Below are 23,122 nucleotides of genomic sequence, written 5' to 3' on the forward strand. Positions count from 1 at the left end.
GGCGAAAATTAATTTTCCACGTCGTTAACGGAAAATTATTTAAATATTTCTGACTGCGTATCCTTAAAAAAGAAATTTTGCATTAAAAAAAATACAATTTAGTGACGTATTTGTTGTTAATTATATAACAAATCTTGCATTTGTTAATGGTAAATCAGTAAAACAACAGCCAAACGTATGAAATTATATGTGCGAGCAGTAGTCAGATACGTGATAATATTTTAAGAATTAATCTGATGTGTAACTTTACCTTGCGTTTATAACACTTAAAAGACGCGTAATATAATTCTCAAGAGGCTATTTGGTTATCAGTCTAATGCGTTTCTTTTCCTTACACGAGACACTCTTTCTACATACAAGGGACGGTGCTCTTCTTCGTGTTAGGAGCAGCTGTTTAAAACCCGTCCAGTTCGCCGCAAGTTATTACGTAGGCCGCGTTTCGTCTATAAGTTTGCGGTAAAACATTGAGATAAGGCCCAATTAGCTTATCAAAAAGGAAGGTACTTAAGTCGAAAAACAAGAAGGAGTGACGTACGACGGTAATTATCGACCCGTGTTCCGAAGGGAAAGGAAATCAGCGAAAAGATAACCAAGAACCTTACGCTCATGCACATATATCACTTTGTCGTAAAAATTATAAATAATTTTCTGTAACAACCAATAATTTGCATTTGATGCGTGCCGTGAATGAATATAACCTTGGCGCGTTAAACAGTAGTGATGGAATCAAGTTTAACACGCACTTGAAAATCCGAGTCAAATTTAATAATCAAGTTTTATTTTCTAGAACTCGAGTAATATTCATGAGAAATAATATTTCATACATGTATCTGTGAAATAATTGATACCGACTAGTTACTTTTAAATTTTAGGACGAGTAAGGGCATGTTCTTAATGATTTCTGTCTAATCTTTCACAAGTAGTATTCGAACTCTATAAAATTGTTAGAAATAAAACTTCTAGTAAATTATTCACAAAGAGTTCGGACGTATTTGTTTTAGATTCGCCAGTCCACTTGGAAATAATATTTTTGTTTCTTCAGCTACTCGTAAACAGTTTGGATTATTATTTCATTCAGGTTCGCATCTAGTTGAAGGTATTACGTTCATTTTTCGAAGAGATCACAGAGAGTTCGAAACTATATAAATTTGAATTTACCACGATACTTATTTTTTATCAGATAATCTTTAGACAAAGCGACAGATGAGCTATTCTAAATCACGCATGGTAAAAACATGCGGAAATGCTGAATGCACGTCCCGATTTCCCGCTACGATCGTCAAGCGCGGATCGCGATAACTTGCCGTCGCTAGGCGTCGTAACGCGCGAAGGAGAAGGTGCGCGTGTACGCCGTTTCCTCGGCATTTCCTTCTCACTTTGATGCCCCATTGGCGACGCAGACGACAAAAAAAGTGCGAGAACGACTGTAAAATTTACGAGGCCTAACTCCGAGGCTTTCTCCACCGTGCGAAACGTTTAACGATCGCCGCGCGGCGGCTATCAACGGGACACTGCGATATTTATGACGACTGATTTTTCGGGCGGCACATACTAGTGGAGTAAGGAGTGGGTGTGCATGATGTGTCATCAACCGAGACGCGACCAGGCTTCCATATAAATAGCATTATATTTCACATTTCGTTACAGTTCAATAAATATCTTTCAAGTTTTATATTTACATAGGCGGCGGAGGGGGATCGGGGGTAGCGCGGAGAACTTAAGAATGAACCCTTAACCGTGGTTGCGATCATCAAAGTTACATTACGTATATACGGTAATCAGCATGTTGAGAGAACATTGTCGAAGCTGATATCAGTCGCGTCAACTCTTTAAGTATCGATATGGCAGTTACTTGCAGTCTTAGGCTTAAATACTATCGTAAAGATTACAAGTTTTGAAGTAGAAAGTGCTACATTTAGGAATTGTTAAGGAAATATTATAAGCAACAGGTTTTCGTTATTCAACACCTGCGTCATTAGATTTAAAAGTCTTAAAGAGTCAAACGCGGAGAATAATAATTTTTTTCACTCGATCAGTAAGATCTTTGTACCACGAGTTAAAGGTTGTTTCACGCGCATCGTCACAACGTTGCAAACCGCCATTGCAACGAATTGAATTGATAATTTTCTGCGACTAATATATTTACTTTTACATTTCGCGCCGACAGTAGAAACGAAATCTGTCTTTAACGTCGAAGAGAGATTATTTATGGCACTAATTCGATCGTCTGCGAGTAATCACGTGTTCACCAAACATCACATACACGCGTAATTAATCTCGCGATTGCTTCCGGCACACACTAAATATCTTCGGGGAACATCGAAAACATATGCGATCTTCGAAATCCAGGGGAACGTAGACCGGGACTTCTCGACGACTCGGCGGGTGCGTTGAGTGGCAAGAACCAAGAGAAACGGTTTCTTTTTCACAAAGCCCGAGAGCATCTCTTACGTTACGTTAATCTTCAATCAACGATGATTCTCGCGCGTCCTTGCACGGTCGTTACATGATTAGACGTATCTTACTCGCGCGTCGAAGTCATCGACGCTGCGGTTACAGGAACGTGTGACAAGATTTGCGAGATCAGTTCACGAATCATACGACGATCAGTCACAGAGTCGGGTTCACTATAGCTTCTCAAGCGCGCGACTGTTCGTCAGTAACTCCCTGGTGAGTCTCCACACCTGCTTCGCGGCGTTCTCCAGACCACTGGGCGATTTTCCCTTGAACAGATCGAGATTCGGTAGGAAGTAATGCGGGCATCTGCGGCACTGTAGGCAGGAGATTAGCTGAAGAAAGATGCCGTTTATTCGCTCGGCCAAACAGCCCTCGTCCCATTCCGCCTCGTGCGGGTGTTTCTCGCACTCGTAGAGCAATAAGGTCTTCATGTGGTAGCTCGTGACCGGATTTCCCGGTAGATCGAGATGCCGGTCTCTGAGAGTTTTCAATATACTGAGGCAACGCTTTCTGCTACCGCCTTGCAACAAACGATTCTCCGCGTCGATAAACGACAACGCCCAGGCGTCGCCCTCCATGGCGGACTGTTTCCCTTGCAGACCTATGCATTCCTTTGAGAGCATATCGAAGCCCTCCGCCTTCACCTCGGCGACGATGTTCGGGTGTGGCCAGGGTATATGCGCGATTGGCCAGTGGGAGGCTGACCTGGGCCAAAGTCCAGCGCATTTAAAAGCCGGCGTAATTTGCACGACGTAACGCTCGCGTATCCGTAGCTTCACTTCGGTGGTGTCGGCGATCATCTTCACTGAGTCCCGATATGTGCACTTGTCGCAGGCCTGCGCCACTAGCGTTTGGAACCTCGAGCGTATCTTTCTAGCTGACAGGTAACCGGACGCGGTGATGAATTCCACCCAAAGGGACATGGACCTCTTGCGTCCGTCACTGAGCTTCAGCACGGCGCAGCCTGGCAGGGTGCCGTCATCCACAAAGTTCAACACGCCCATTTGATTCAGATAGATGATGATCTCGAACTCCGTCGGCGAGATGACGTCAAGGCCGTCGAACCGGCCGTTGTAATCCGTCAAGGACGAGATGAATCTCGGCTCCTGCACCTCCACTTCTTTTAGCACGTCCTGCACGACTCGGCACACCTCCTGAATGGTCTTCGTCACTTGACTCTTCCTGGTCATCACCCGTTCGCCGAAGTACTTGTTGAACTGGTAGACCATCCTGGAGTGGGATGAAATCATATCAGGCGGTACCAGCATCGTGCACCGTCCGTAATCTACGGATGGTGATTATACGGTCTTCAGCTTCTCCGAATTATTACATTCTCGTATCCCATCCAGGCCGTTTCTTCTGTTTCGCGTTGTCATCGAGCCACGTTGCACGCTCTACCGCATTGTAGGAAAGTGCGAGGTTCAGCGCGAGAGTCAGTTTTCCACCTGGTGTTCGCCAGGACGTACCGTGTGTATCGGAGACACCAACGAAGCGGGAGGAAGAGGTATCACGAGCGTCTCCGTGCAGGAGCAGATTGCCGACTGCGCCGATGTCTACCTCCTCCGCGTCACCCATCCTCCGTGGCAAGCACGAACGTACAGCGTTGCTGGCACGCCTCCTCCGGCGGATTACGCCTTTTGGTAAGGTGTTTTAGCCAATAGGAAGTCTGCCACGCTGTGTGGGCGTGGTTAGCTGCGCCAGACCGACAAGATCGATCCGGTACAGATACTCTAGCAGTATTCATATATATCGTACACGATAGGGGAACGAAGGTAACGCGAGGCAACCCTCGTGGTAGCCCTTCTTCCTCCCCATGAATTATGCAGGAACTGCTTAGTTTATTTCCCATCCGTGAGGACACGGTCCCTCCTCTGCAGCCCCTTTAGTTATTTTGAAATTTTCGACATGGTGGACCACAGCCGCGTCTATACTGCCGGATAAAGTTACTTCGCGAACTCTTTTGTATCAAAGATATTTTATTTTTAAAAGACTGGCAGGTTTGGAAGTCGGTGAGCTATAATAATTATTATTGTAACCATCTCGATGGATTAAGACTAAAAAATCCCCCCTTTTCATTAAATAACTAAAATAAATAAATTATTTAAAAGCAAATTAAATATTTTTGCGAACAAATTGGTTGAAAAAATAATTAATCTTGTTATTTTCCACAAATTAAACTGGAATTCCCATAGCAATAATAATTGCAATAAACAATATATCATTGTTAGTATTAATGAGGCAATTGTCTAATTATTGTTTTTTTTACATTGCTTCTTATTATATAAAACAAAAGAGAACACATTAAATGAAGAAAATGAGAAAAGATAAAAAAATGTTAGTATATCTTAATATATCTTATAATGATAAAAACACTGCAGCTTCTTGCAGTAGAGAATGTAATTCGAGATTCCACAGTCAGAGATTTTTACTGTTCATGTTAGAGCGCAATAACAATTATCATACGCATTTGGAAATGGTCGAAAGTGTGGTAAAGCAAGAAAAGTGAATGGCACCGGTAACGAATGTCATCACCAGGAAAGGAAGATGCGGAACGTTAAGGATAAAATTAAGATAAGAACGTGATATTCTATATAGGTAGGCGTATAATGAAGATGATAGTCTTTGCCTCGCTGCCAACGAGTCGTTCAAGGCTTCTATAACCGACATTTTAAGTAGAGGTATTCGGCATAATAATTGTGCAGTACGCGCGTATCACAATCGGATATACAACACATTAAGAAAAATATATTCTTGTAAGAGAAAAACCGTTCTGTTGAAAGTTAATTAATGAAGATACGATCATACTTTATGTTGCATGTTACGAAACGTGAAATTTACGAACCAAATCATGTTTAGCAATTTTAAGTAATGTTCATTAAGGCAAAAACATAGTGTCTTACATGACAGCTTTGAAATAGTTTTCTTTTTACAAAAATATTTTATATATACGAGGTATAATTAATTGAATAATATATTTTATAAATTAAAAGGTGAAACAAATTTTTTAAGTCAATAATTGTTGAAGATGAAATAAGTGCATTTATTCATTATGTACATTTTATATTTCAAATATGTGTGTATGTATATATATATATATATATATATATATATATATATAATAATCTAATTATAAAATAAATATTATTTAAATAATATAAAAAAATATGTATACCACATATATACACATATAACAATAAGTAATGAAACTACCGTCGGAAACTAACGTCGGAAGCTTACTGCTAACCGATTATAAATATCAAATCAATAAGAATAACAAATCACATTATTTTGCTTAACTTAAAGAAATAATTGCAATAATAATTAATTGAAATGTATTATACATTTTATATGTTTATATGTTTCTTAAGTAATCTAGAATGCGAAAAGGACTTTGTTTCGTTTAAATGTTTGAAGTGTGAAAATTCTTTCGCTAATACAATTTTACGGAGTATTATTAAACTTTTGGAGAACATTAAATGCCTTCAGACTTTATCTTATTACAATTCTCTAATATTTCGTTGTATTATAATTTAGATGAAATAGTTATTATCGCACTAAACAATTATACAAAATATTCTACTTCAACAGAACCAATTGCACAATTCATATTGCAACGTAACATTTTACAGTAACTATCGGGATATGCTATCGAGATGTACTTAGCACTTAACTAGTCGCATGGGTATCATATTTTACGTTTAATTGTCGTGACATTGCTTATTTTACAGCAATTTATATTGTTTGAAATAAAACATTGGATATATCAATCATAAGAAAATTAATTAATTAGAACGTAATTATAAAAATTATTCGATTATATATATATTGCAATATATTTAGATAGTATATTTATCATATATTTATTATATATTTTTTGCTTTTTCTAATTAAGCTTGTGTAAATTTTATTTTTATCTACTCAGACGCATGTACTTCGATTTCGAACTACATTTCAAATTACAATTATTACAATCCATTAGAGTATTAGACAATGAAGAGATATATTTGTGAAATTTACGAAACTTGTTTTTATTCTTTTTAATGGTCAAAATTGTTGTTTTTGACCATAACATATATCTATAATCGATTTTACTAATTCAAATACAATAACTATGTAGAGATATAACAAGAATTATGGTTACATTTTTATATATGGTTATTTGATTTCCATGCGACTATTTGAATGTTAAAAAAAGGAATGAAAAGTCAGAGTTATCTATCCGACGATCATTATTGCTCGTTGAATCGCGATTCTTATTAATGGAAACAAGTATGACTAAAGATGGCTTACGTGTCGAGAGTCATTTGTAACAATGCACCAAGCCCTTGGTACAAGCGTGTATTAAGTAATAACAGTAATTACAATACTGTTCGCGTGTAGTATCGGAGAAGCACGTAATACCATGCGGTAGTAACGTTCTTAAAATTTTCGTGTTATTGTTGCGCTCCCCTTCGCCCATCGCGCGTTTTTTCATATTTTTTGTAACGAGCAGAAGGTCGCTAAAGCTTCTCCAGCGCGCGACTATTCGTGAGCAGCTCCCTCGTAAGTCTCCAGACTTGCTTCGCGGCATTTTCCAGACCGCTAGGTGACTTTCCCTTAAAGAGATCGAGATTCGGCAGGAAATAGTGTGGACACCGCCGACACTGTAGACAAGATATTAACTGCAGAAAAATGCCATTGATACGATCAGCCAAACATCCCTCGTCCCATTCGGTCTCGAGGGGATGTTTCTCGCACTCGTGCAGCAACAGGGTCTTCATGTGGTAGCTAGTGACTGGATTCCCAGGTAGATCGAGATGCCGGTCCCTCATGGTTTTCAGTATGCTGAGACACTTTCGGCGACAGCCGCCCTGCAGCAGTCTGGTTTCTGCTTCCGTGAAGGACAGTACCCAGGCGTCGCCCTCCATCGCCGATTGCTTGCCCTGAAGCGCGACACTCTCCTTCGATAGCAGATCGAAACCCTCCGTCTTGACTTCCGCCACCAGGTTAGGATGCGGCCAGGGTATATGCGGTATCGGCCAATGAGCGGCCGATCGCGGCCACACGCCGGAGCACTTGAATGCCGGCGTGATCTGCACGACGTACCGCTCTCGTATCCGCAGCTTCACCTCGGTGGTGTCGGCGATCATCTTCACCGAGTCCCTGTAGTTGCACTTGTCGCAGGCCTGCGCCACCAGAGTCTGAAATCTCGAGCGTATTTTCCTGGCCGATAAGTAACCGGACGCGGTAATGAATTCCACCCAGAGGGACATGGACCTCTTGCGCCCGTCGCTGAGCTTCAGCACGGCGCAGCCCGGTAGGGTGCCGTCGTCGACGAAGTTAAAAACACCCATCTGATTCAGGTAGAGGACCACCTCGAATTCACCCGGCGAGATCACCTCGAGGCCCTCGTAGCGGCCGTTGCATTCGGTCAGCGAGGAGATGAAGCGTGGCTCCTGCACCTCGACTTCCTTGAGTACGTCCTGCACGACCTTGCACACCTCCCGTATGGTCTTCTGCACCTGGCCCATACGAGCCTGTACCCGCTCGGCGTAGTACTTGTTCATCTGGTACAGCATCTTCGACGGGCCACCCATTATGTCCTGCGGCACCAACATCTCGACGAGATTGTCTGTTCTCGATGATCCTGAGGATGCTCTCCCGCTTCGAACGGACGAGTTTCATTCTCCCGTGCGCATATTCACTCACGGATCGACATGCTATTGGTGTCGTTGTTGTTATCGTCAATCGTTTTCTCGTGCATGATTTCGACGGCACCCGCGCGATCGCGCTATGACGTCGGCCTGATTTTCGGGTCGGGAGGAAGGCACTGCACAAAATTTGCAGTCTTAAAAAAAAAAAAGGTCGCCGGAACGGGTTACGGATGGACGAATCGTGCGTGCCTAATCGCGCGGCAGGTGTTGTACGTGCAACGAGCGCGGCTCGAGGTGTCCCGCGCGCGCGACGACAGAGAGAACGTCGCTGACCACCGGCTGGTTCTACTGCTTGTTGTAGTTGTGTGCTCCGTTGCTGAAAGTCCCGCCTTCTAAACGACAGGGTCACGTGGAGCGTGCGCGTTGTTACCACGCCTCCTGTCGTTCCTCCTCCACTGTTCCTCCTGCAGCTTGTGGTACCGTCGCTCCTATCGATGGGTGGCGATAAGAAACCCTATGACATTCCATTATTAGTGATACTTCGATTTTCGGCAATATTTCTATTTAGCCATCTCAACCTGACTTTCATGGAAAACGTTTTGAGAAATGTTTATGTGAACATTTTTCATTAAACTAGAACAAAAGTATTACTCTTATCACTACTAGGACTATTAATGCTTGAAATTTAATATTTTTATTTAGTAAAAACTAATAATTTTATTTCTTTTTAAATCATATTCAAAACTTTTTTTTACAATTAAATATTATACTAAGCAACAGCACAAACTAGAATTTCTAAAGTATCTAAAAATTTAGTTAAATACAAATTTGAAAATATATAATTTTGTTAAACCATAAAATAATTATATACGTTGCTCGCGAATGATGAGCAACACTGCAAATAGTTTCAACATTCTAGCAATCGACTTGTAATCGTCCTGCAATAAATATTTTGATAATCTGATAAAATTATTTTTAAACCTGTAATCTAGCTGTAACTTTTAGATATTTTAACGAAACCGTTGTTCTTTCCGTGTACATTTAAATCAGTAGCCCTAATTTTCATGTTATATCAGTAGCCGGAACATATATTCGAGCAAACGGATGAACAGCAGCTCGCGTGATTCCGCAGCATGATAATTTCGAGTATAACCAAATGAATAGATACGATAACGTTCTGTTGAAAGGACCATTTGAATATTGGACGCTGGCATGAAAGGTGATGTCGCTTCCTGTTCGTATAAACGCGTTGCCAAACGCAAATATGGAGCTTTAGTCTTGATGATACGCACGCACAATACATACGCCGTAGGGGCAGGTGTGCGCGCCGAAAAATAGCTTACAAACACGAGATACTGGATCCTCCCTTTTATAACACAATCGTAAAAACTCACGCTACAACACAAATATCCACTGAAGAATACTGATCGGCCAGGCGGATACATCGCAAGATTTTACCGATTAGACCTTTATATCTTTGGCCACCATCGTTCTTCGCTCGTCTGATCGTTTCAACCCTTTGTAATAGAACAGAAAATAAACGTTGCTATCGATATATATGCAGTACTTTGTGATGGATTTTTCTATTAATTTTTGCAACATTACCGTGAAAAATCTTTTATTATAACATTGGTTTTTTTTTTCAAAGAGCTTATCTTGATTTAATCTCGTTTCTAATCGGGGGTGCAATTTTTTATTTTATTGAATACTGGACAAAATAGTAGTACCTTTTATCTCATTTACTTCATTACGCCGTCCATCACTGTCCAACTCATTGTTTATGCTCCGACTGCCAAAAGCTGCGGAGCGAAACGGCGGGTTATGCCAGAGAGTCGCGCCACGTTCAATTCGTGCTCCTCTCGTTCGTGGATAATCGAATAAAGCTCGAGAATCCAATCTACTCCAAGTTGGAGTGGTAGATTGGTACCCGGCGGTCCCTACTTCTCTCTCGCTAATACGACTTGATTCATGAGCCGAGCACGTGTGTCGTACTCGCGATCTCTCTCCGTCTCGCTCTCCCCGTTTCGCTCTCCTGTCTTGCGTTGGTGAGGCGAGGGGTCAAACGTTCTGCTACATCAGCCCTCGCATTAAGGCAGAACCCGAGGGCTCCTGCCGCCCTAAATGTGCCTTTCATCATCCCATTTCGAGTTAATTCGTTTATCATCCGAATTATTTGTACACCGACGTTTCTCGCGGCCTGGCTCGGAAAATGACACTCTTGAGAAATTATCGTTCGATCGGAAGCTGCCGGACGCATGAGAGATGAAACGAAAGATCCAACTCGAAATTATTTATTCAAACAAATTTATTAATACATAAATATTTTATCTGCCTCGCAAAGATCGGAATTACCGAGATTACATTCGTTGCTGGCTCGTCATCTTCGTCGTCGAATTGAAAAATGAGTTCGGGCATTCGGTGCACGCCAAAATATTTCCCTCGGCGTTGTAAGTACAATAGGCATAAGAGCACTTTTGGTTTCCATTGCGTAGACTCTCCCGTTTTCATTGTGTAACATTTCTATCGAGGACCGTGATGCATCTTCTGGAACGAGACCACTCCGGTCTGTGCCGACCGGCACGCCGAGTCGACCTTGTAAATCAGCTCGGATGAACATCCCCGCGTAATCCTCAAGTAATCCGGGACCCGTTGAGCTTCGGCAGCCGGCAGAGAGGCGGTGGCCGTGGAGTACGTATTTCACGGTTTCCTTGTCAAATGGCACGGAAAATATAGATCGTCCTGAATGTCGGGATTTCGTCTCAAAGAAAATTGCCCCGATCGTTACGTAAATCACTGCGAAAACCATTTGCCGGATTGAACGATCGAAAAGAAAGTTAAAATTCTATTTCGTTTAAATAATAAATATTTCTTATGAAACGTAATATAGAAACGAATTGTTCATCTGTAACATTCACGTTATTAGGAGTTACCTCGAATGTTTATTAGAAGCATCCGAGAAAAAAAACCGCATAACGACGACGATCAGTCGTTTTACAACGGAATTATTATTAGCAGCAGCAACCGATGCTTTCTGATCTCTCCTTAGTATTCATTACTAGTTTAGACGAGCCGCTTAACGCGACAGACGGCCCGTTCACATCTGTTACCGGAAACAGGTCGCATATATTATTTACAGTTTTATGATACCTGGGAAACCGGTACGGGTTAATTAAATGGAAAAACATCGTTCTCTTTCCGCTATTGATCGAGCGTCATTAGCTCGGGGCAGGTATGCGTTCCGCCCGTTTTGTTCTCGTTACGTACGTGTACGTACACACGCACGCACACACACACACACACACACACACACACACACACATGAGTGCTTTTGGAAGATTTCTTTGTTCTTTTCTTTTTAGTTCGCGCGGTGGCAAATTTAGTAGAACGCGAGACGAGTCACGCTGCGCGACGCGCCCTTTGTGCGTTATCTCGCGCGATGCTGCGGTAATAAAGGTATGAGAACACGCACGTGGCACACATAACTCATTGCCGCTTGGGATCGCCGCGATGGCACCCGAATGTTTCGAGCATTAGCCGACACATCCACGAAAACAGACGCCGCGCCGTCTGTTTCCGTCAACGTGGCAACCGTACGATCGTTCTGTAAAATTCGTTTTTATCGTTGCTCACAATAATAAATGGCAATAATAAATTTATGAAAATCTATATGTCTTGGTTGCGTTCGACGATTTGACGTGCATTTTTTGCATCAATCTTTCGTATGCATACACGTGGGGTTCGTCACTGGCATCCGCAATTCGAAGGATTTAAAGTACTGAAGTAAATTTATTGCATTTTTATATGAATTTAATATATATTGATTAATTAATGCTGGAAATAATAAAATAAATGTTAAGGGATTAAATTTAAATTAATTCTTTGAGTTAAATAACATTTTTGTTTTCGTATTTCTTCTCCATGTATAGAAATTTATTATTTATTAATTTTTTATTTAAACACGTGTCTAAATAAAAAGCAATGACATTTAATCAGTCCATTTCTTTACTTGAAACTGCTTAGTTTCAAAGTAAGAAAGGTTTATATTAACGTAACCTAATAAATAATAAATTTGTTTTGTTTAATTCCATTGTTTCAATTTACTTAACGACATATCGAGGAGAAGCAATAGCGACGTAGGAATAATAAAAAAATAATTTAAATTAGGCACAGTTTGACATTACGAATTTAACATTGTATGGTATGAAGAATCACCCCTTCGGTGAATAACTGAGATGTATGCAAGCATAACACGTTTTACCAGTCATTCGTACCCTGCACTTCACTATGCCATTTGTATTGTGGTATCATGATTTCGAAAGAACCGCGTCATTGAAATACGCGGAGAGTGCTCGTAGGCGTCCAAGTGAGCCCGACGAGAGTGAACGGCGCGGGTCCATTATTGTCCGGCGCTTAATCTGTTTGTTGTATACCGCTGGCGGGCTGCTAAGTGGTATCCCATTCTATGGGATATACCCTAACGTTGTATGCACAGCCAGCGTGCGACGAAGGGGGAGGCGAACCCCCCTTGCGAATGCGACACATGTTGTTACATCACGTCGCCTATTGTCGTCGCGACGCAACCCCGGCGCTCTGCTGAGTCGGGACGGTTTCGGTTGGTGAGAGATGAGCACGGAGAGCATCATGGGGAGCTCTAATCGCGTACCACTTGACACTCAGCGGCCAGGACCTCTCTTTAACCGCGTGTGGTCTTCGCCACCCAGCCGCTGGCTCGCGTCGCGACGTGTAAACGTATTATTTTTATATGTCCTACCGGTACGATGCACATTTTGCGGCTTGATGACAACTCGAATAGAGCTCCCGGAGATGAATATGCTACATGTGCACGTAACGAATGTGTGCGCAGAATATCTCTCATTTCTCCTCTCAGAGTACTATAATTACGCAGAAATATAAAAAGTCGTACTTTTCAGAGACAGAGAACAGTCATGTCTAGTTTTTTTGTATGCAGAAAAACGATGTTCTATAATTTTTGAAATTATTAAAATATTTTATCAGCAAAACAAATTTATGCACATAAAGCTATAAAAACTATTTTTTTTTTTATATGTTGTATTTATGAATATTATTATATATTATAGTTACTTAATGATTCTATTGAATCGCATAAATATTTTAAGATTTATGTTTTGTTAAAGAATCGATTAACACGATCGCAGCAAAGAGGCACTGCGTTGTAGAACAATGAATCGTATCCCGCATGCACAGGGGATTAAGTAACGATGAATGAGCCTATCTAATCCTTGACAAGATTTAATGCACAGTACGTGATATATCTGTATTGCTACCGCAGGTATCCAAATAATGGATTCTGAGCCGCGATACGGCCCTTATCAATCTCGAGCAGTGTTTGCGGGGAACTTGCGCAGATCGCCTTAGGGGTTGGCTTTATGCGTTTGCACCCGTGTTGGTTTCCAATCTTGCGCGTTGCCTTCCATCGTGCACAAGATCGCTCCGTGACATTCAGAGAATTGTGGAAAGAAAATTGAAAAGTGAATATTTCATTGCTTAAGTCTATTGTTTATTAAACAATAAATACATCGAAAAGGTTTCTGGATTTAGTGCTATTACTCTTCTATGTATTATAAAACAAGATTGATATTATAATTATTATTAGGAGGAAGATATTTTATTTTTGAATTTAAAAAATTTTTAAATCTAGTACGATCTTCACACTGTCCAATGGATCGATCGATTTGAATTGTGTCATTGTTATAGCAAATGGGAGATGTGACGTTTATAATCGCTAGAAATTTGAAGCCGCTTATGTTCTATAATTTTGACATGCGTGTGGTACGTCATCGTAAACTTTTAACATGCGTCCAATGATTCAAAACATGTTCCGACATTTTTTCTTTTTCTTCGTTAACGAAGTTGACTTATTTCTTGCACAATCATCATCGTCATCGTCATCATGCAAAGAATTTACTTTGAAGACTTGCCGCGATAATGTTTTTGTGAAAATATTACGAAATAGAATATCGTAAAATATACAGAAATGTTGAATTGCTGAAATGTTCAGATGTAAAAAATACATTAATTTTCATATTTTATTGGCGATTCAATCTTTATTGATAATCGTTTATTTAATTGAAACAGTTGGATTTATTAAAATTATACGTAAAATCAAACTTTATCCATTTTTGCTTGTTAAAATCTGATAACTGTTTGAGGAATTTTATTTCTTTCTTTTGCCTTGCATAATTATACAGCTTCCGCGTATGTATATGTACGTTCATGAGTACGATTTTCATATCCTTTCATTTTGTTAATGCAATAAAATTATCGAGATGGTTGTACGTCTAACTATTCAACTTGCTAATGGCCAAACGCGCTTTTGAAGACTAGTAAAATAATTACATGAACATGACGCTAAGGTGTCTCCGGATACCGATGTTCGGCTTTGATAAGTCCGACAACATTTCTGGTTACGCTTACGTTTGCGATACTCGCATTTTCATTGCAAAAGGCGGCCTTAACAAACGACGAGGATCGCAGATAGGCATCTTATTGGCATTTCTTACCGCAGACCTCTCGAGCGTAATCAGCTGAATGGATCATTTCGGCGGATTATTTCGAGGATAATTTCATTCGCCGCGCGTAAGGACACCGCGGCGGCACGATACGTCCTCATTAAGAGGCAAAAATTGAAAGCCTTGTTAGACGCGGGGTGGTAAGTCCGGGATCCCTCACTTTATCTCCCTCCTGCTTCCCTTCTTCCTTATGTACCGTGTATGTCGGGATCTTTTTCCCTTCCACCCTGCGCACTCTCTCGCCGAACCTCGGTTCTTTTTGTTCTCCACCTCTCCCTCTTTCGCCAACGAGTTGTTCACGACTCGTTCGAGAGCGCAAGTCCGCGAGGTCCTGGGATCGATTCTCGGCTCAGCAGGAGGCTCCTCCTACCATGACGGCCATCTTGCAACCGGCACTAGTCTCACTATATCACATCACACTTCACTGCACCGCGGTTGCATTCTTATATTCAGCCATGCGCTCGTATCCTCGGACCATCCCGTCTTGGACCCCAATGGACATTTTCCTCGCGACGTCGGGAAACGGTCATTTAATTATCATTGCGAAAGGTATATTTCGCCCATTGCGATAAATAATTACTGTAATAATAAGAATATATCTCGCCCATTGCGATAAATTTATCGCGAGAAAGTACGAACATTAATAAGTGAAAATTGACCGATATGTGAATGTACAAGTGAGTAGAAATAAGTCTTTATTTGGTCAGAGTTGAATTTTTAATGTTGAAGAATATTTTAGGATAAAATATATTTTTTCCAACATAGCACACTGCGTGTTAAATGTATTTTCTGTCTTGAAAATTTCAAGGTTGTATTGCAAAGAATTTAGCGAAAAACATTTCTTTAATTTAACATACTTATATAAAAAATAGTATTATAAAATTGTATCACATAAGACAGTAACAATTTAAAAATTCAAGCAAAAAATCTTGTAAAATATGTAAATAATTTACTCCCCTTCATAATTATAAACAAATGCAATCATATATTACAAAATATTACACATGATACCACAGATACTTATATACGTATTACTTGAACACTGTTCAATCCCTTTTAAATTAATTTATTTTAATTTAAAATGATTAATAAAAAGAGCGAATCTCTAATTTCTGTTCCAGGTGCTGAAGTATTGCGACCATTTGCACGGAAAATGGTACTTCTCCGAGGTGCGCGCAATCTTCTCTCGGCGTTACCTGCTGCAAAATGTGGCCATCGAGATCTTTCTCGCAAGCAGAAGTAAGTGCCGACGATTCCTCTCGTTTTGTATGTCCTCAATCAGAGTGCCGCTTTCGGACGAGAGAGAGAGAGAGAGAGAGAGCATTCCGTTTCTTGTCGTCCCCCCCGAGTCCCATTTTGTGTTATTTCGCGCGATCTAATCCAACGCGAACGGCGGCGGAATCTCGAGCTCGCCGCAAGGTGTTGCGTCCGAACGTTAGTTTTTACATAATAAATATCTCGCCCGCATTACGGTATGTCTCTTTCTAAACTCAATTTGTTATTTAATCCCGCGGGTGCACCTGCCACCGTTGCTTTGTACTTTATCGTGCAATAACTACGATAACTTCGTACGGTCGCAGATATGATAGCATTTTTAATTCGGGAATTAATATGAAATCGTATTAATTAAAATCTATTTCATTTTAATGTTAAACAGTCGAAACCAAAATTTTAGAGTAAGGTGACACAATTTTGAACATAGTACAATTCGAAGTTTAAATTTGATAATTCTGATTTTATTTTGAACTCAATAATCATTTATTAGTCTCTCTGCAAAAGTTGTGTTATTTATAGGGAATATAAATTTTACCATGTTATATTCAGAATTGTACTTATTATGTCATATTTGGGAATACTTTTCTAGAATAAAATAAATTACAACTTTGATCCTATCAATAATAATTTTTCCTTTATAGTTACATTAACTAATTTGGACTGCAAACTTGCTAATTATCTAAAATTATCTAAAACTTCAAATGTATCTTAAGAATTAGAAATTATGTCACCTTACCTTAATCGAGTCATTGCGCTCGCGCAATTACTAATAATGACGTATTCGTTAACAATTGTTCGTCCTTCGTTCGAGGCGGATTACCGTGTCCTGTAACAAAGTCCGCGCGAGAGAATTATTTATATCTGCCTCGGGCCACTATCCCGCTGATTATTTCTACGGGGCGCAGATAAATTCCCCGAGCATTCCCCGATTCTAATCTGATCTTGACTTTCGATGCGTCGTGAGGAGATGTTAGCGGTGGAATGTCATCCCTGCGAGGTGCCTTCGCCGTTCATTAAAAAAATCACTGGATACGCGCGTTCATTAGCCGAAAAACGCCGGGGAACACGCACGGATCGCGGGGTCTTCTCTCCCTCTCGCGATAAATCGTCGAACAATAAAAACTGAGGATGAGTTACTTTATAACGGGGCCACGGTGTAACTTTCGGTTACCGGGCATGTCGCATGCTTTACGTTATGGTCATCCGAAATTACGTGAAAGGACCTCCTTGTTATCGAACGTAGCGGTTAGTAGCCTGCAAGACTGGCTCTTTTGCACGATTACCGCCTCTCGACACGCTACCTCATGTCCGCTCGCGTAATTTACGTTATCGGACATTCCGCCATGGATAAGGGCGGCTTCCGCGGCAAAGGGATTGGAGCATCTGCTTGCCACGTTGGAGGCGTGTGAATATTAATAGTTGAAAGATTAGCAATATGCGCGTACCAGCATGAATCCGAAGAAAAACGCGAAACAGCTGGAAAGAATATACACTATCGCAGACGTAATATTATGTTATGAAAGGATGCGCACGTTGGTCAAGAATGACGATTTAGATTGCTTGGAAAGATATTTATTAAAACTATGAAATATTATATCAACTGTTTATTGAGAAGAAAGAGAAAAAGTGATTGGTTATATTTTATTTTTTTGATAAGTTTATGAATAAATTGATCGAATTTCTTCTCTCTGTAATTGAGATTAAAATGAACATTTTGCTTTCGTATACGGATAGTTTGGTAAATTACTAGGAAGTATTTATGGTAACCATCTTCTCACACGCTACCCTTTGAACTCTCAGGGGGAACATCGCGAACGCACTCCGAACGATTGGGTCTTCTCGCTTTCTATCATTCCACGGAAACAAGCCCATCGATTTTAAACTCTTCAAATTTATTACAAGTCTAGTCATTGTACAATAAATTGGATACAATTATGCTTATTAATTTATTATGACAATCTAATGTCTTAATATTAGCATAATCAAATGATTAAGTAGTAATATTCTTGTAGAATGCAAAGGTAATAGTACGTTTTATCTTTGTCATAATGTCTTTATTAAACCATAATTCTTATCGATATTGTAAATATATGTTCGCACCTAAAGAATAGATTTCTGAAGGAATTCTATTTCTCTCTCTTTTGTTCATCGTCTGAATGATTGACGTCGACGTATCCTCGAAATCGGACCCGCTTATAATTCACACTTTAACACCTTTTTGTCCACAGCTTCAATCCTGTTCGCGTTCTCGGACCAGGCGACGGTGAAAAAGATGATCAAGGCGCTACCGCGGGTTGGTGTTGGCATCAAATATGGGATACCTCAGACTAGGTAAGTCAGATAACTGCCCAGAGGAAGGAAGCGCTTCTGCTGTTGCACGGAAAGATCCAAGGAGATCTCGGAATCTACTTCCAAACATGCTCGTCGCATTCCCTCGTTTCTTTGTCCCTGTCGGAAAGACGATTCCAGGGACGCATTCGACGCGCTTCTTTCTACAGATATTTATCATTTCCAATATATATTCCGACTATAGGAGCAATAAATAAGAATGAGAATGTATTTTAATTATCAGTCACCATCGGTAAATCAAGTGGAGAACAAAGATGAGATAGAGAATATTTTTGGTTAATGATTTGATTTCAAGCTGCTTTTTAAAAACAATAAAAAGTATCGGTTATATCGTTAATAAGTGATAACATTAAAAATTATCGCCACACACAAGTATTTTTTTACATTTTATTATACATTTAGTTTATTACATGTGTACTATCTTTAGCACGCACATGTTGTAAATTTTTTTAAAAAATTAGTATAATATTTTTACACGGTAGGAAATATAATGCATTATTTATTAAGCGTACATAATGCATATATGATTCTCTTATTATTTTATTATATGCAAATGTCATTGAATTCTAAACTGAATGTACATTAAAAAATGAAACTCTGTACACAGCAATAGCGCTTTTATTATTTTACATATATATATATTGCCAGGCATATTGTTTTATTATTTATATTTTAATTATTTTATTTTAATTACTTACGTTTTTCCTTACTAAAACAAATATGTATAATATCTGAAAGAATAAAAATATAGCTATATGAGCAAGCGTAGGAAGGAAAGTAAGGGCGCAAAATTCGTCCCTGCGTGAAGCTCCATGTCTTTCTCGTATTGTGGTGTCGCAAGCACCAAAAAGAGATTCTTGCAGGACAAAGTCTTATAGGCAGACAGGAGTTGGCGGCAAGAACAGAGGTTCGCGTATCCGCGCATCGACCCATCCATTAGAACGTTCCTATATACGAGATAGTCGGCAAGAAGAATACATCGGCCATAAATATACGACGGCAAACTCTGACGTTCTCCTTCTGACTGAAAGAGAGAAAATTTTTAACTAACCGAAATAATTCGTCGCTATATAAAACGCGAATTTATTTCGTGACGTATGAGAAATTGTATTTATTTATGAAAAGTTTTTCAGTTAATTAGCGTGTCGTATTATTTAATTTTTTCGAAGAAATATTACAATTATTAATTGTTCGATTAATTTTAAACAAATTGCATAATAATCGTAATGAATTATATATTTAGATCTTTTATTGCAGCTTTAATTATATTGAGATAATCAATATTAAGAAGTCTTAAATGTTTATTTTTATCGACCGCAAATATCTTTCATTCATATTTCATGCAATGAACATAATAATATTCTATGCTTTTGTAGAATTTGATAAGAATTGTTGATAAGAATTATTATATATGACAGTGTACTTGGATAATTTAAATTAATTTAGGTATTACAGGATCGCACTTGTAAAACAAATGAGACTGTGATACGCTATTATAAATATATACATATTTAATATAGCTATCTTACACAATATATTTCATTAAATATTATACAATTTTAATTAGTAGAGGATAAATATGATATTCTCTAGCGATCTATATATATATATAGTTTTAATAAACATGCTTGAAATACAACATATATGAAATGCAGCTGTCATATATAAATATATTTACAAAAAAAGTCTTACATAGCCTCAAGATATCGAGGATATCATTTGCATAAGACACGCGCGCGCGTTTATATATTTATTTATTAAGTCAAATATAAAGAAAACCTTTTCTCGATCAAGTCCAGTTCTTTAAACCTAATAATAATTTGTGTAAATTTTTATTATTTATGAACTTATGTGTGAATCTATTCATTAATGTGTCTGAGTAATTATAGATGTTTTTTTACCATATTAATTACATATTAATTTATATTTACTTATCGTGAACATTAATCTACTCCACGAATAACGTGAATCGAATGTAGGGTAGGTTTAAAATCTTGATCATACGGTTTATGTATGTATTTCACGCACGTTTATTTTAATTACATATACGCAATCGCTAAAAAGAATTTAACCAATAATACATCCCGAAGTTTTCAGATAAAAAAACGATTACATTTTGTTTCGACATTTATGCTTCGAGAAATGCAGCGGGGCAGCACTTTGCTGGCCGCCGATCGCACTGGAAGTTTTCATGCTCGCATGAAATTTACGCGGGATGAATCCGAGGGATTGAATTTATGCGTCCGGTCGTGTGCCCTCCTTTAACGTCGGAAGGACGGACGCCCGTTAAAGTCTCCCGTATAAATCCTAAATCAGCGATCCTCGCGTTCGTAAAGACGCGCGACGGACTTTATGGCGAGAACGCAGAAGTGCTGGTGAGCGCATCTTGACGTAATTGCCCTTGCGAATTGAGCCTGACCCACCGTCTTAACTGGATATCAAAGCTGATGCACCGCGCGTTTGATTCGGCAATTAAAGCTGCTGAGAAGTGACACGTCTCGCAATACGGCCCACAATCTGACACGCAATCACGCCAGCAAATTATTTTGGCGGCAAACCATAAGTCGTCTTGTTTCGATTGTGTATATACTTCATTGTTCGCGCGTGTAGCTTCGATACGGATTTAAACATATGCATGTAGATGCTCTCATTTCCATATGTCTACGTAAGCCTCTATACACTTCGGCTTAACGAGCAGAGATATGGACGTTTTAAATGCTAGTGGTAAAAATAGGTTGAGGTGAAATTTATGTTGATACATGAAGTCGATAATAATATCGTTGACAACTGAGACGCTGTCATTCAAACAAGTTAAAAATCGAGCACAATTGTTACTTCGCCTTAGATATTCATTAAAATAATTAAAGTGAGTTAATTAGAAAATAATCTGCTAGAAACAACTTGCGTTACATTTTTTGCTAGTTGTAACTATTTTATACATTTTAATAAGAAAAATATGTGGTCGATTGTTATCTTGGCCACTTTTTTTGGAGAAAACTACTTTTAATTTTTTAAAATCTTTTTAATTGACTTGTGTCATTGACTATTTTTTTTTTGCTTGCAAATAATAATTAAGTTAATTAGTTTAATGAACAAGAAAGTAAAAATGTGGCTCTTGTACCTTTTCTACATTGATTAATTCAATTGATGAGCTTGATTAAGTAATTATTAATAATATATTTTAAATATGAATCCGTGGCTGCTGGTAATTGGTGAATTTCATGTATTTTACAGGCGGGCGTCGTTGATGTCACCGCGACAGTTGATGAGAAGTTCTAACATGACTCAAAAGTGGCAGCGCCGGGAGATATCCAACTTTGAGTATCTAATGTTCCTGAACACAATCGCTGGTAAGTATATCTCTACCTTAGACAAATATGAAACGCGATCGAGGCCGGTGGTCGGTCGATTCTGCGCTTGGAGAGTATCGACCGGAGAAAGGAGCGAAGACGCCGGGCTTTTTTATGGGCGCACACGGGCGAATGGAGTCTGTCGTGGTGCATTAGGGATGTTCTCAATCAGCCCTGTGTTCCGTTAGCTACCCCATGCGAGTAATCCCAACCTCGTGGACCCCGGTAATCCTCTCCCGAGGGACCCGCCACCGCGCGCCCCCGTCGTCCGCCTCCTGCGTCGCTGAGGGCGAAATGGCGGTCGCGTCTTTGTTTCTCATCGGTTTAATATCGGGCTCCCTCGCGCGCGCTCATCGAACCAAATCACGAAACTCGAGACACGCCGTTTGCCGGCCTCGTGCGCGCTTTTTAACGAGACAGTTCGGACTCTTGACGAGTCACGGGGAGCCTCGGTATCACCTTTTTGCTCGGTCCTTTACAAGCGCGCTCTCTTTTTCTCGGTTATACGCGAGATTTAATGATACCTACACGCAAAGCGTGCGTTCCCGCTCATTGTGCTTTTATTACCCGCGCGCACGATAGAACAATTTATCTTTAATTTCACGGAAGAGAGGATTCAACGTGTGCACCATTTGTCTTCCATGTTACACGCGGGAGGCCTAGGAGAAACAAACGTATCATCAAACGATTCTCCTCGCTCGCCGCGAGGTTCATCGGCTCCGTAGAGTGATCGATCCTCACTCTCCCCAGGCGAAGTTCCCTGCCGATGATGCTCGTCGGGCCGCGCACGATAGCATTTGCCGATCTCGTCGTCGCCGCGACGGTGGTATTAACCGGCGGTACCGGCCGCGATTCTTGTAAACGAGTCGGTTAGCCGCTCGCCCGAGCAATCGCGCCGTATAAGTTATACACCGGGCCGCACGTCGGATTTATGCTCACCCACGCCCGCGCGCGGTCGGCCGGCTTAATGACGCCGATGAGCACGGACGCGTAATTATTCGCATTTTGGCGCAGTCCGCCGCGAGCCGCCCGGGGGTGGCCGCCGCAGCCCGCGTATTTACGAGGGTTATATATTAATTGCTCGAATAAATAGCCGTGGGTACCGGAGCGCGTTCCTCTGCCTCGTGTAACGTCGAGACCGACGTCGGGAACCGTCTCTCCGGCGGCGAAAGAAAGAGAGAGAGAGAGAGAGAGAGACTCGAGATACGAAAACGAACCGGTCCGCGCCATGCCGCGCCGAGCCGGTCCGCGCTCCCGCATCCACGATCAGTCGCGCGGTTTTATTTGCTCTTCGCGCGCGTCGGTTTATTAAAAATTAATGACAGCGAATCCGATGTAAATACGATAGCCCGTCGCCGCGCGGCGCGTTGTACAGGGCGAATCGCACGGAACGATCGTTCGAGACGGTCGTCGATCGATGAATGCTCCTTCGAAATAAGAGCCGCGCGTTTCTTAAGTGTCGGATATTCACTTCGTATCCGCGTTCGTGTGATTGCGCGTTGCACTT

General features: G+C 40.4%; 3 protein-coding genes across 12 annotated transcripts in view; 1 reads left to right on the plus strand and 2 right to left on the minus strand.

Moving 5' to 3' along the window:
- LOC105831026 (neurobeachin) overlaps window positions 1-23,122 on the plus strand; it is a 348,598-nt gene that overhangs the window by 312,660 nt on the left and 12,816 nt on the right. For all 10 annotated transcript variants that reach the window (XM_036287669.1, XM_012670844.3, XM_012670845.3 and 7 more), the window contains 3 exons: window positions 15,763-15,880; window positions 18,145-18,247; window positions 21,500-21,615. In XM_036287669.1, coding sequence (XP_036143562.1) covers window positions 15,763-15,880; window positions 18,145-18,247; window positions 21,500-21,615 — 337 coding nt within the window. The remainder of the gene's footprint in view (window positions 1-15,762; window positions 15,881-18,144; window positions 18,248-21,499; window positions 21,616-23,122) is intronic.
- On the minus strand, window positions 1,609-3,752 carry LOC105831028 (protein mab-21). Its single transcript, XM_012670856.3, has one exon. The coding sequence runs from the start codon at window positions 3,723-3,725 to the stop codon at window positions 2,628-2,630; it is 1,098 nt and encodes a 365-aa protein (XP_012526310.1). The 5' UTR covers window positions 3,726-3,752; the 3' UTR covers window positions 1,609-2,627.
- LOC105831029 (protein mab-21) lies at window positions 6,079-11,956 on the minus strand. The gene has a single exon (XM_012670858.3). The coding sequence runs from the start codon at window positions 8,052-8,054 to the stop codon at window positions 6,957-6,959; it is 1,098 nt and encodes a 365-aa protein (XP_012526312.1). The 5' UTR covers window positions 8,055-11,956; the 3' UTR covers window positions 6,079-6,956.

This window comes from Monomorium pharaonis, chromosome 1, assembly GCF_013373865.1.
Source record: "Monomorium pharaonis isolate MP-MQ-018 chromosome 1, ASM1337386v2, whole genome shotgun sequence".
In the NCBI taxonomy this organism is placed as follows: domain Eukaryota; kingdom Metazoa; phylum Arthropoda; class Insecta; order Hymenoptera; family Formicidae; genus Monomorium; species Monomorium pharaonis.

What these genes read in the sequence shown, in the direction of transcription:
- LOC105831028 (XM_012670856.3), bottom strand. Translation starts at nt 3,725, where the DNA reads ATGCTGGTACCGCCTGATATGATTTCATCCCACTCCAGGATGGTCTAC.
- LOC105831029 (XM_012670858.3), bottom strand. Translation starts at nt 8,054, where the DNA reads ATGTTGGTGCCGCAGGACATAATGGGTGGCCCGTCGAAGATGCTGTAC.